The following is a 12,485-nucleotide window of genomic DNA, read 5'->3' on the forward strand; positions in this document are numbered from 1 at the left end:
CGACCCTAGTGTGGACGTGAGGCCACGTGAGCAGAGCGGAGACCACCCTAGTGAGGCCACTTGAGCAGAGCGGAGACCACCCTGCTGCGGCTGGCGCACCGACCTGGATGATGGGCGGTCACACCGCACCAAGTGTGTGGGAAGCGCCGAGAGCTGGGCGCTTGGGGGGGGAGGGGGGGAGGGAGGAAGACGGGACCCGGGGTGTGGGCGGTCCTGGGACCCTGGGACCTCTCGGACCGAGTGGCCGGTTAGGGCTGGGGAGAGTGTGAGGTGGCAGGCCCCATCCCTCCAGCCTCGGACCTCCGAGTTCGCCGCTCTCGCGGGCGTCGTGCTCCTCCCGTCCTGGGCTCGGCTCCGTAGGCTCGGCGCGCTCGGTGGGTTTCTAGCGGAGCCGCCGGGGCGCGGGGCCCGGGCAGGAGGGCCTGGGCTTGGTGTCTTCTTTCTTCCCCGCCTCCCGCACGCGGTGCCCGCGCCCCAGCCGGCAGCTGGGCGGACGCGCTGACCTGGGGCCCGAGAGACGCAGGTGAGCCGCGGAGCCCACGTCCCGCGGGGACGGGACGGGTGGGAGCGCCGGGGAGAGGCGACGTCGGGGCTGGGGACGCGGGTGGCCGGCGGGGCCTGGCGAGGCCGGCGCCGTTGGGCCGGCGCCTGCCCGCGCGCGCCGACAGTTGCCCCCGCCGCCGGGCTCCTGGCGCGAGCGGCGCCGGCCGGGCGTCGGTTGCGGAGCCAGCGTCGGTGCCTTGCCGGGCGCCCTCGACTGGCGGCACGCGTGCGGGCGCCGTCGGGGCCGGGAGATGAGCCGCAGGTCGTCCAAGGTGGCGCCACGGGAGCCACACGAGGCGGCGGCGGGGTCGGAGGCGGGGTCGGAGCCGGAGGAGGGCGGGCGGCCCACGTCGCCGCCGCCGACCCCGGCGCGCAGGCCCGCGGAGGAGCGGGAGCGCCGAGCGCCGGCGCCGGAGGCCCTGGGGCCGCCGTCGGAGCGGCCGCAGCCGCTGGGGCAGGAGGCACCCGCCGAGCGCGAGGCGCCGCGCCGCCGCCGCTGCCACACGAGCTGCGTGGAGCGGCCGCTCTCGCGCTCGTTCGGCCGGCTGGGCCGCGCCGTGGCCACGCACCCCTGGGCCTTCCTGCTGGCGCCCATGGCGCTGACGGCCGCGCTGGGCTCGGGCTTCGCCTTCCTGCCCGAAGAGGAGGAGAATCTGGAGGAGCAGTACACGCCGGTGGGCGGCCCTGCCAAGGCCGAACGGCGCTTCGTGCAGGCCCACTTCTCCACCGACGACGCGCGGCGCTTCTCCGCCTCCCGCATGAGCACTGAGACCAACTTCGCCTCGGTGCTGGTGGTGAGCGACGCGGACTCGCTGCTGGACGCCGAGGTCTTCGCGGAGGTGAGCCGGCTGGACCAGGCTGTGCGGGGCCTGCGGGCGGCAGTGGAGAACGGCTCCCAGGTCCGCTACCACGAGGTGTGCGCCAAGTTCAAGGCCGGTTGCGTGCCACCCAACCCGCTGCTGTACCTGTGGCAGCGGAACCCCGCGCTGGACCTGGGCCACGTCACCTTCCCTGTCCTCAACCTCTCAGGCCACCCCATCTTCCTGGCCGGCTTCTTTGGAGGCAACACCCTGGGCGAGTGGCTGGGCCCGAGCCGGCGGCTGGCGGCATCCAAGGCCATGCACCTACTGTACTTCCTGCAGACGGAGGAGCCCGAGCAGAGCCGGCGCAGCAAGGCCTGGCTGGTGCACTTCCTCGATCAGTTTGAGGACCTCCAGAGCAGACTGGCCTTGCGGACTATTAAGGTGCATGCGGGGTCAGGCTCGGGGGCGACCGCGGGGCACTGGAGGGGGGGGGGGCCGCGAGGACGGGGTGTCACGGGGCAGGGGATCGGAGCACCCTAACTACTTGACGGCACCTGGCACCTAGCCGCCGTTCGCGTGGTGCTTGGCCCTCGGCCCACCTTTCTACTAGGACGGGGACCGTGTCCCGAAGCCGCTGCGCAAACCCAAACCTGCGACGTAGACATCTGTGCAAAGCGGCTCCTTGCTTAAGCAGGATTTGATTTCTAACCAAGTGGCTCTGAAATGGCCGAGCCCTGCCACCAGCCCACCCGACACAGACCCCAGGCAGCAGGGCCAGGCCAGTTATAGGCAGGCCCTGTGTAGTGTGAGACACAACACCTGCTAAGAAATTGCCTCGCACGCAGGAGGCCCTGGTTCGATTCCTCAGCACCACATAAGCAGGAAGTTGCGCCGTGGCTCAAGTGGTAGAGTGCTCTCCTTGAGCTGAAGAGCTGACAGTGCCCAGGCCCAGAGTTCAGGCCCCACGACTGACAAAAAAAAAAATTGGAGCTAGCAACACTATTAATAGTCATAAATAAATCCGACGAATGCGAGAGCTACTGGAAAAAGCCCATGGAGGAGACCAGCTCATCGTGAAATGATATTTATGCAATTAAAATACTAAAATGTCAATCAGTTAAAAATTTAGGAAAGCCACCAGTTCCACAGTTATTAATTTTCAGTTTCATGTAAAATCTAATTCTGGTGTATTAATTTTCAACTTTTGGTTTTGAAAGAACTTTCAAAGTACAACACAGATTTTGTGGGAAGAAGCAGACCTACATAATTTTCTCTGTTCCAAAATTCCACAAGTCTTGATATTCCTTTTTTTTTTTTTGTCAGTTTTGGGGCCTGAACTCTGGGCCTGGGCACTGTCCCTCAGCTTTTCAGATCAAGGCTAGTGCTCTACTGTTTGAGCTACAGCACCACTTCTGGCTTTTTCTGTTTATATGGCGCTGAGGAATTGAACCCAGGGCCTCATGCATGCAAGGCAAGCATTCTACCACTGAGCCACCTTCCCAACCCCGATATTTTCATTTTTTAACATGTTTCTGCCGATAAGTTGAAGTGGTTCAAGACAATGTGTAACATATCAAATACTGGAATTGAAAACTATTTTCCTAACTTTGTTTGTTGCAGGTGGTCTACTTTACATCACTTTCCAGACAGCTGGAATTTGAGGCAACTTCTATGACAGTGATCCCCTTGTTTCACATGGCATATGTTTTAATCATACTGTTTGCAATCATATCATGTTTCAGGTAAGAGTTTCACATTTTCACTTCTTATGGTGCCAAAAAATTGTGATAGACTATAGGTGAGTACAAATTGTGTTTAATATGCATATATGTACATAATACATATACATAACTCAAGTATAATGTAATAAACAGATTATAAGTATAATGTAATTAACATTATACTTTTTTTTTTTTGGTCATGGGGCTTGAACTCTGGGCCTGGGTGCTGTCCCTGCCCTCTTCAGCTCAAAGTAAGTCAAGGTGAGATAAAGAGTCTCATGGACATTCCTGTCTTTGAACTGCGATCCTCAGATCTCAGCCTCCTGAGTAGGATGACAGGTGTGAGTCTCTGGTGCTTGGCTAGCACATTATACTTTTTAAGTATAAATTCAGTGCTTTCATGTCTACACTGTTGTGAAGCTATACAACTGTTTTAACCCTCAAAATCCTCTCCCTCAGTCCTAGTGAAGCTTTAATCAATTTCTTTTTACTTTTTTCCAGTTCTGGGGCTTGAACTCAGGGCCTGGACACTGCCCCTGAGCTTCTTTTGCTCAAGACTAGTGCTCTACCACTTGAGCCACAGTGCCACTTCTGGCTTTTTCTGTTTATATGGTACTGAAGAATCAAACCCAGGGTTTCATGCATGCTAGGCAAGCACTCTACCCCTGAGCCCCCTTCCAGCCCCTTTAATCAATTTCCATAGATATTTACTTACCTATTCTAGAAACTTGTCCTTTTAAGCTGGCTTAATCCACTCAGCATGTTTTCAATATCCATGTTGGAACATGTATCAGAGCTTCATTCCTTCTTATGTCTGACTAGTATTGAGTGCTCATATTTTGTTTTTTTTCTAAATTATTTTTTGTCCAGTTAGGGCTTCTTGCAACTCCATATGATTTTGAGTGCTGACTCTTTCATTTCTTTTCTTTTTTTCTTTTTTTTTTTTGTTTGGGGGGGGGGGGGAGGCGGTGGTAGATGACTTTATTTGCCTTTCCAGGCCTTGATCTTCGTCAGATAGAATTACAGCTTCTTGCCTTCTAGCATCGGCCACACTGGCTTGATTTTGGCATTCTTTTCCCTGTCATCATATTTCTTCTGAATTTTCTTGGATTGCTTTTTGTTTAAAATCTCTTCCTCTTCAGGAGTTAGCTTGCCCCCTTCTTGCAGCCCAAGGGCCGTGTATAGTAGCATTCATACTACAGCCAGTACAGTGTTCTGTCCATGAGCACAATGCAATTCTTCACCAGCAGCTTATTATTGGATGCATTGCAGAGGACATCAGTGATCTTTGTTTTATACTCAGAGCCCCAGGGAAAGTTGCTCACATCCAGCCTCAGAGCACAGTATTTCTTGTTGTCACCTGGAACTCAGGCTGTGTATATGTAATGTGGACCATCTTAGTGTTGGTGGCAGGGCATCCCAGCTTATATTTCCACTTCTTTGGTAGGACTTCCTTTTGCCCCCGGTTTTGTGGTGCTTGTGCCAGTTATCTCAAGAGATGCCTGTATATGGAGCAGGGATGCAAGCTTGAGCCACTGGGACTTGGCCGAAGTTCACTCGCTTCAATGACTTTCATTTCTGAATAAAAAGGCAGTTGGAATTTTGAGAGAGGGGTCAGAGATCAAGTTGAAAATGTAGATTATTTTGTGCAGGATTGCCCATTTTTAAGCAATAATAACTTCTTAACTAAAAGAGTTTCATGTTTATTTTGGTCTTCAGTTTCTTTCTTGGTTGAATTCCTATATATTTTATTCTTTTAGAGTTATTTAGATGAAATTTCTTCTCTTTTGGATTGAGCACATGTATAGAAATACAACTAATATTTGTGCCTATAACCCTTGCTACTTAGAAAGCTGAGATCCTAGATCATGGTTTAAAGCCAGTCTGAGCAGTAAAGTCCACAAGACCCTTTATCTCCCACTAACCACCAAATCACTAGAAGTTGAACTGTGGTTTGAGTGGAAGAAAAATAGCTCTGAATGAAAAAGCTAAAGGACATTGCCCAGGCCCTGAATTCAAGCTCCAGTATACGCACATAAACACACACACACACACACACACACATGCTCATGCATACAAAAAAAGAAAAAGAAAAAAGAAACCAAATGCTGAAAAGATGTGAGGACAAGGGGGGGGGGGGTTTACATTGTTGTTGGGAATGTAAATCAGTTTGTCTACTGTGTAAATCAATAGAAGGCTCCTCAAAACTAAAACATTTAAAATTATAGTACTCTGTTGTATCAGCGCAGAGTAGATTTTTCTGTACACTTGTGTTTATTGTGACATAATTGACAATGGTGAAGTTTAAAATAAGTCTGAGTGCCTATCAATAGCTGAGTGTATGAAGAAAATGTAATATACATACAGTATAGATTATTATTTAGCCATAAAGAAGAATGAAATAATGACATTTGCAGGAAGATGAATAAAAATAGAGATCATCATGTTAAGCAAAATAAGTTAGACTCAAAAAGACAAATATTGCATGAATTCTCTGATACGCATAGTCTAGATTTAAAAAATGACACAAACACAAATGAGGGGGTCCGTTGTAAGGGAGAGTCATTGGGATGTAGGAGGGGGAAAGAGAGGGAAAAGGACATTAAATGCATGTGGGAAAAAGCCTTAATGAAGCCCACTAAAAATAAATTGTAAGAAAGATGCTTAAAGGGAGATCGAGAAAGGTAGGGTAATAAAGAGGTATATTCTGAGCATGTGCAGAAAGACAACAGTGAAACTTGGCATGCTGTGTGCTAATAAAATGTACAAGAAGAGATAAATAAAGTAGACTAGATAAACAACAACATTTAACCAAACCAACATTTGTTATAGAGAAACAAAGAGGAGGTCAGATGGAAATAAACAGATATGAAAGGGGAGACATAATTATGATAATAATACTATGAACAATAATAATACTATGAACAACTGTATGCTAATAAACAATAACTTAGGTGAAATGCATAAATTGTTATAGACATACACATGATTTAAAATGAAGTGAAAATCTGAACAAGAGTAACAGACAAAAACTTTATATAACACAGTATACATTATACTAGCTTTGAACTGTAGGAGCTATATAATACTGTGATTATGGCAAAATAAGGATCACAGGTGGGGTAGAAAGATAACTGGATAAGAATGCGTCCCCAACCGTTTGTGTGCAACAAGGTTGGCTCTGGTGTGATAGTGTTAAGAGGTGATGAAATTCTATGAAATGGGGCCTGCTTGTAAAATGGTTAGGTTTTGGGGTTGTGGCTTTCAGAAGGGATTAATATAGTTCTCATGGGAACTGGTTAGGTTCTGTGACAAGTTTTTTGTTTTTTTTTTTAAGGAAATTTGGCTTCTGAGTCTTTTCCTGACTTGCTTGAGCACTCTTTCTTCCTCCTTCTCTTCCTTCTCCTCCTCTTCTTCCTCCTCCTTCTCCTCCTCCTCCTCCTCCTTCCTTCTCCTTCTCCTCTTCCTCCTCCTCCTCCTCCTCTTCCTCCTTCTCCTTCTCCTTTTTCTTCTTCCTCTCTCTCTTTTCCTCTCTTCCTCCCCTACCATGATGTCATCTACTATGTTTCTTTATAAATTCCCAGCCTCAGGGATTTTGCTAAGCAACAGAAAATGGATCAAGACACCCTCCATTACTGCTGCATTCCAACTCACATTCCTCTTTTTTTTGCAGGGGGGGTCTGGTCGTGGGGCCTGAACTCTGGGTCTGGGCACTGTCCCTCAGCTCTTCAGCTCAAGGCTAGCGACTCTACCACTTGAGCCACAGCGCCACTTCTGGCTTTTTTCTTTTTGCTTATGTGGTATTGAGAAATCAAACCCAGGGCCTCAGGCATGCAAGGCAAGCGCTCTACCACTGAGCCACCTTCCCAGCCCACATTCCTCTTATCAATATAAAATTAATTAAATTAATCATCTGCAGAGTTTCAGTAAATCTTTATGATTCTGAAATGTTAGTCTGTGGAATAGTGCTTGGCTAGCTGCATAAGAACCATCTAGAAAGTTTAGTAAATATGCAGATTGCCTACTTTTCTGTCTCCCCTTCCTCCTCTTCTGCCGCCTCCTTCTTTTCCTCCTCCTTCTCCTCTGTTTTTTTTGGTCGGTCCTGGGACCTGAACTCTGGGCCTGAGTGCTGTCCCTCAGCTCTTCAGCTCAAGGATAGCACTCTACAGCTTGAGCCACAGGGCCACTTCCAGCTTTTTCTGCTTATGTGGTGCTGAGGAATCAAACCCAGAGCCTCATGCATGCAAGGCAAGCACTCTACCACTTCCCAGCCCACCTCTTCCTCTTTCTTTTTAGACAGTTGGTATGGTATAGTGCTTGCAGGCTTCAAGACACCAGCAGACAAACAGACACACGTATACATTATTAGTCCAAAGACTTATGACTGTAGGTATCCAAGTAAAGAATGGTATCAATTGGTGGAATTTCAGTAGGTAAGCAACCACCACAGATTTTGTGATTATTTTCATTCCAAATTTACAGGTTGAACTGTATACGAACCAAAATGGGAGTTGCAGTTTTTGGAGTGTTTAATGTTGCCATGGCAGTGGTGAGTGGCTTTGGCCTGATGTTGCACATTGGTGTGCCATTTGTGATCATAGTTGCCAATTCCCCGTTTCTTATTCTAGGTGAGTAAATAAAATGTGAGGCTGTACGATGTATGTGAGTGTGGGGGGAGGGAGGTGCTGAGTAGATAAGGAAATACATTTTATGTAGGTAGCTGCTTAGATCCAAAGGGAGCATGAATCTCAGATAGGAAATAGGAAAAATCAAGATGAATTATGTATCTTTAGAGTTGGAAAAAATCTAGCATCATTTTTGGGCAGATAAATAGGGAATATGGATAGCAGTTCATATAAATAAAGCCAAAATATAAGTTACTGAAAATATGAGAACAGTGTTTGACTTCTCAATCAAGGATGCAAGTTAAAAATGGAGAAATCGGGCTGGGAAGGTGGCTCACTGGTAGAGTGCTTGCCTTATATGCATGAGGCCCTGAGTTCGATTCCTCAGTCCACATAATCAGAAAAAGCCAGAAGTATATAATTTTTTTTTGTCAGTTGTGAGGCTTGAACTCTGGGCCTGAATGCTGTCCCTCAGCTCTTCAGCTCAAGGCTAGAACTCTATAGCTTGAGCCGCAGCACCACTTCTGGTTTTCTGAGTGGTTAATGGAGATGAGTCTCACATACTTTCCTGCCTGGGCTGGCTTTGAACCATGATACTCAGATCTCAGCCTCCTGAGTAGTTAGGATTACAGGCGTGAGCCATCGGTACCATATATGATTCTTAATATATGATTCTTAAAATTTTTTTAAATTGTTATTATAAAGGTGATATGCACTGGGTTAAAGTGACATAAATCAGGTAGAGTATATCTCTTTTTGGACAATGTCACCCTTCGCCTTGCTCTCCTAGTTTTTCCCTCCCACCCTCACCTACGAGTTGCATAGTTTATTTTCAACATAGTGTGTAGTGAGTAAGTACCTCTGCTGCATTTGTTTACCCTTTGTCCCTCTACTTTGTTGCAAGGATTCTTAAGATTTATTTTGGTAGTGCTTCTGATTCAGGGGCACTCAGGGCTGGCAGCACAGCTCAGTTGCAGAGTACTGGCCTAGCATGTATGAAGACTTGGGTTTGACCCCTACCACTACAAAAAGTAAGAAGCAGAGTACTTACTAGCTTCTGGAGCAGTGAGCTGATACCTTATCTGCTAGATTGAAGTTTGAATAATCACATTCTAAGTTTCAGAAACAGGCTAGTAAGAAAACCATGTTTGTGAACATGTATGAGCTCTGTGTATGCTATAAACTATGTGATACCATTCAAATCTTACCACATAGATAGCCAGATGCAAACTGTAAGCATATATATCCAGCTTATTTTAAGCAAGAGAATTTTGGCTGGATGTGTTTGTACATTAGCATGAAAGAACTTATGAACAAAAGTGATCTTTCATGGAATTTAATGGAATCAATGATACATACTGCTAATACTGTTTCAACTAACCATCAGCCTGGTTTTCAGATCTAATTACTAAAACATCTGAGGACTAGAGTATGTCTTGGTATGTATAAAATTATAGGAGCATGTACAGAGCAAAGACTGACAACAGAGGAAGGAATGACAAATTCTGTTGTGAATCTAGAAGCAACCAGAGAGAACGTTACAGGGAAGACAGTGTTCAAGCAGAGACTGGGGAAGACAAGTAAGGGCTAAACATAGAAAAATAAAATGGTCAATGTATTCACTTGATGTACATTAATATGTATGATGAGTTTGTTTCTTATTTTCCCAGGAGTTGGGGTTGATGACATGTTTATCATGATTTCTGCCTGGCAGAAGACCAGCCTCCTGGTTACCGTAAGAGAACGGCTTTCCAGTGTGTATTCAAAAGTGGCCGTGTCCATTACAATTACCAGCATCACCAATGTACTCGCCTTCTATACTGGTATAATGAGCTCCTTCAGGTCCGTACAGTACTTTTGCATCTATACAGGAACAACCCTAGTATTTTGTTATTGTTACAAAATCACCTGTTTTGGGGCAGTTATGGCTCTAGATGGTAGAAGAGAAGTAGGATGCTTGCACTGGGTGAAAAAGCCAGACCCCAAATATGCCTCACTCAAAAAGACCTGCTGTTTTCCACTTGGGTCTGTCCCTGATGAATATGGAGCTGATAACCATCCAATGAATTTGTTTTTTAGAGACTATTTTGGTCCTTTTCTCACAACCACCAAGTGCAAGCTTTTTGTAGTGTTGACATATATTTTGTACATCATAAGCAGCATATATGGGTGTTTCCATGTGCAAGAGGGCTTAGACCTTCGAAATCTGGCAAGCGATGATTCCTATATCATACCGTATTTTAACATAGAGCAAGATTATTTTTCAGAGTATGGTCCCAGGGTTATGGTTATTGTTACTGAAAGTATTAACTATTGGGATGAAGATGTAAGGCAAGAATTAGAAAAATGTCTGATAAAGTTTGAAGAAAATAGCTATGTAGATAAAAATCTCACAGAGTTTTGGTTGCGGCAATATGTAAAATACATGAAAAATAGCAGTCAGGATATTAATAATAAGAAAACTTTTATGGACAACCTTTCTGTTTTTTTAAGTACATTTCCAATTTTTACATATGATGTTAATGTTTCTTCATCAAATGAAATCACTTCTTCCCGGGGTTTCATTCAAGTTATGAGTGTTTCTTCCTCCAAAAGTAAGAAGCTAATGTTACTCCAATTACGAGACATAGCTGACAAGTGTGAAGTTCCCCTAATGGTGTACAACCAGGCCTTCATATACTTTGATCAGTTTGCTGCCATACTAGAAAACACTGTTAGAAATGTCATAGTTGCATCAGTGGCTATGTTCATAGTTTCCCTACTGTTAATTCCTCATCCGGTGTGCTCCATATGGGTAACTTTTGCCATTGCTTCTGTGATTGTGGGAGTAACAGGTTTCATGGCATTCTGGAAAGTCAATCTTGATTCCATATCCATGATTAATCTTGTTATTTGTATAGGATTTTCTTTTGATTTTTCTGCACACATCTCCTATGCATTTGTTTCCAGTTCCAAGACCACAGTAAATGGAAAAGCTACTGATGCATTGTATATGTTAGGTTATCCAGTGCTACAAAGTGCCATTTCAACAATAATAGGAGTATGCGTTTTAGCTGCAGCTAAAGCGTACATCTTCAGGACATTCTTTAAGATTATGTTTCTTGTTATGCTATTTGGAGCTGCTCATGGTTTAATTTTTATTCCAGTATTCTTAACCTTTTTTTGATAATTTGTTTAACATGTCCATCAATAAATCAAAGACCAGTTATTGAATTGTTTATTGCTTGATTCAGTCTGGTTTAACAAAAAGGGGAGAGCACTGTGAGGAACAGAAAAAAAGAGACATGCAAGTATAAGAGGGACTACTGGGGAAGAGAAAGGAGACTGATGAGAATGGGAAGGAGAAGGGTGGAGTAAAAAGGTAATGGATTATGTAATTGTAACCCCTCTGTACATCACCTTTATAATATCAATTAAAAATTTTTTAAAAGAAGGTAATGGAGGATACATCATAAACGTGTGAAAAGTTCTCAATGAAAACCGTTACTCTGTACAATTGATATACACTGATAAAAAGAATAAACACACAATGTATAATAAAAAAGAAAAATTTAAAAGAGAATTGTTAACCTTTAAGACATGTTTCCATGACTCAGAAATCCTTCTACTTATTTTAAAAAATATGCTCAAAAAATTGGTCTTACATTAAACTACCTTTACTAAATGAAAAAGTATTGTCATATTTATCATTTTCTCTTAGAGTCAGTATATGGTATAATTTTCCAGTTACTTTCTGATGATTGGGAATTTATTCCTAGAAATTCAAGTAATAGTATATATCATTCATACTATAATAGAAGAATATTTTTAAGTATGCTTTCTACATGCATTATGATGTAAAAATACAACTTATTTATTTTCCCAGTTTGAGCTTTTCTAAAAAGTTCTTAAAAATTTTTTTGTCAGTTGTGGGGTTTAAACTCAAGGTCTGAGCACTGTCCCTGAACTCTTTTGCTCAAGACTAGTGCTCTATCACTTTGAGCCACAGTTCCATTTCTGTTTTTTGAGTGGTTAATTGGAGATAAAAGTCTCATAGGGACTATACTGCCTGGTCTGGTTTTAAACTGCCATCCTCAGATCTTAGCCTCCTGAGTAGCTAGGATTACAGGTGTGAGCCACCAGTGCCCAGCTTATCATATTTTCAATAATACTTTCTAGTCTTACACTTTGACAGCTTTAAGGTTGTGAAAAGCTCCATTTCCATTTTTTAATCAAAGTGTTAATAGTTTTAATTTTACATTTAGGTCAGTGAACCCCATACTGTTGTATTTGTTAAGAGATAAAGACAGGGATTCATTTTCTTCCCATAATACATACCTAGTTGAATTACGATACAGTTCCTTTTGCTATTATTAGTAAGGTAGCTAGAAATAATATAAAAAGGTATTTAAGCTCAAATTTGATTGGATATATCTCAATAATTGAGACAGGAAGGTATATCTCAATGTTCTTTTTTTTTTCTTCTTGTGTTGCTCTTTGGGCTTGAACTCAGGGCTTGGGTGCTATCCCTGAGGTGTTTGTTTTGTTTTGTTTTTGTTTTTATTGTTTTTTGCTCAAGGTTAGGCTCTACCATTTGATCTATAGCCCTGTCTTTGGCATTCTGGTCTATATATGGTAGTACTAAAAATTTTGAATACAGAGAAAATGGAAGCCCTCTTCCCATTTCAATTAACCCAACTGCCAAAGGTAGCCACTTTGAAGTTAGGCTTTGTGTTTATGTTTGCTTTAAAAGTATATGTTGATATGTGTGTTTAAGCCAAGTGCCTGTGGCTCATGTCTTTAGTCCTTCAAAT

At 44.3% G+C, this 12,485-nt stretch overlaps 1 protein-coding gene and 1 pseudogene across 1 annotated transcript; one reads left to right on the plus strand and one right to left on the minus strand.

The window, feature by feature from the left end:
- The first annotated feature begins 794 nt into the window (after nucleotides 1–794).
- Nucleotides 795–10,963, plus strand: Ptchd3 (patched domain containing 3). The gene is made up of 4 exons (XM_042697008.1): nucleotides 795–1,787; nucleotides 2,967–3,088; nucleotides 7,550–7,695; nucleotides 9,363–10,963. Exons 1-4 carry the CDS (start codon nucleotides 795–797, stop codon nucleotides 10,856–10,858), a joined length of 2,757 nt encoding a protein of 918 aa, XP_042552942.1. The 3' UTR covers nucleotides 10,859–10,963.
- On the minus strand, nucleotides 4,049–5,572 carry LOC122122857 (annotated as a pseudogene).
- Nucleotides 10,964–12,485: the final 1,522 nt, after the last annotated feature.

This window comes from Dipodomys spectabilis, unplaced genomic scaffold (assembly GCF_019054845.1).
Source record: "Dipodomys spectabilis isolate Male_0828 unplaced genomic scaffold, ASM1905484v1 ptg000215l, whole genome shotgun sequence".
NCBI lineage: Eukaryota > Metazoa > Chordata > Mammalia > Rodentia > Heteromyidae > Dipodomys > Dipodomys spectabilis.

Coding starts and splice junctions, on each gene's coding strand:
- Ptchd3 (XM_042697008.1), top strand. CDS start 795: ATGAGCCGCAGGTCGTCCAAGGTGGCGCCACGGGAGCCACACGAGGCG. Junction 1,788..2,966: donor TGGCCTTGCGGACTATTAAG/GTGCATGCGGGG, acceptor TGTTTGTTGCAG/GTGGTCTACTTTACATCACT. Junction 7,696..9,362: donor TTCCCCGTTTCTTATTCTAG/GTGAGTAAATAA, acceptor TTATTTTCCCAG/GAGTTGGGGTTGATGACATG.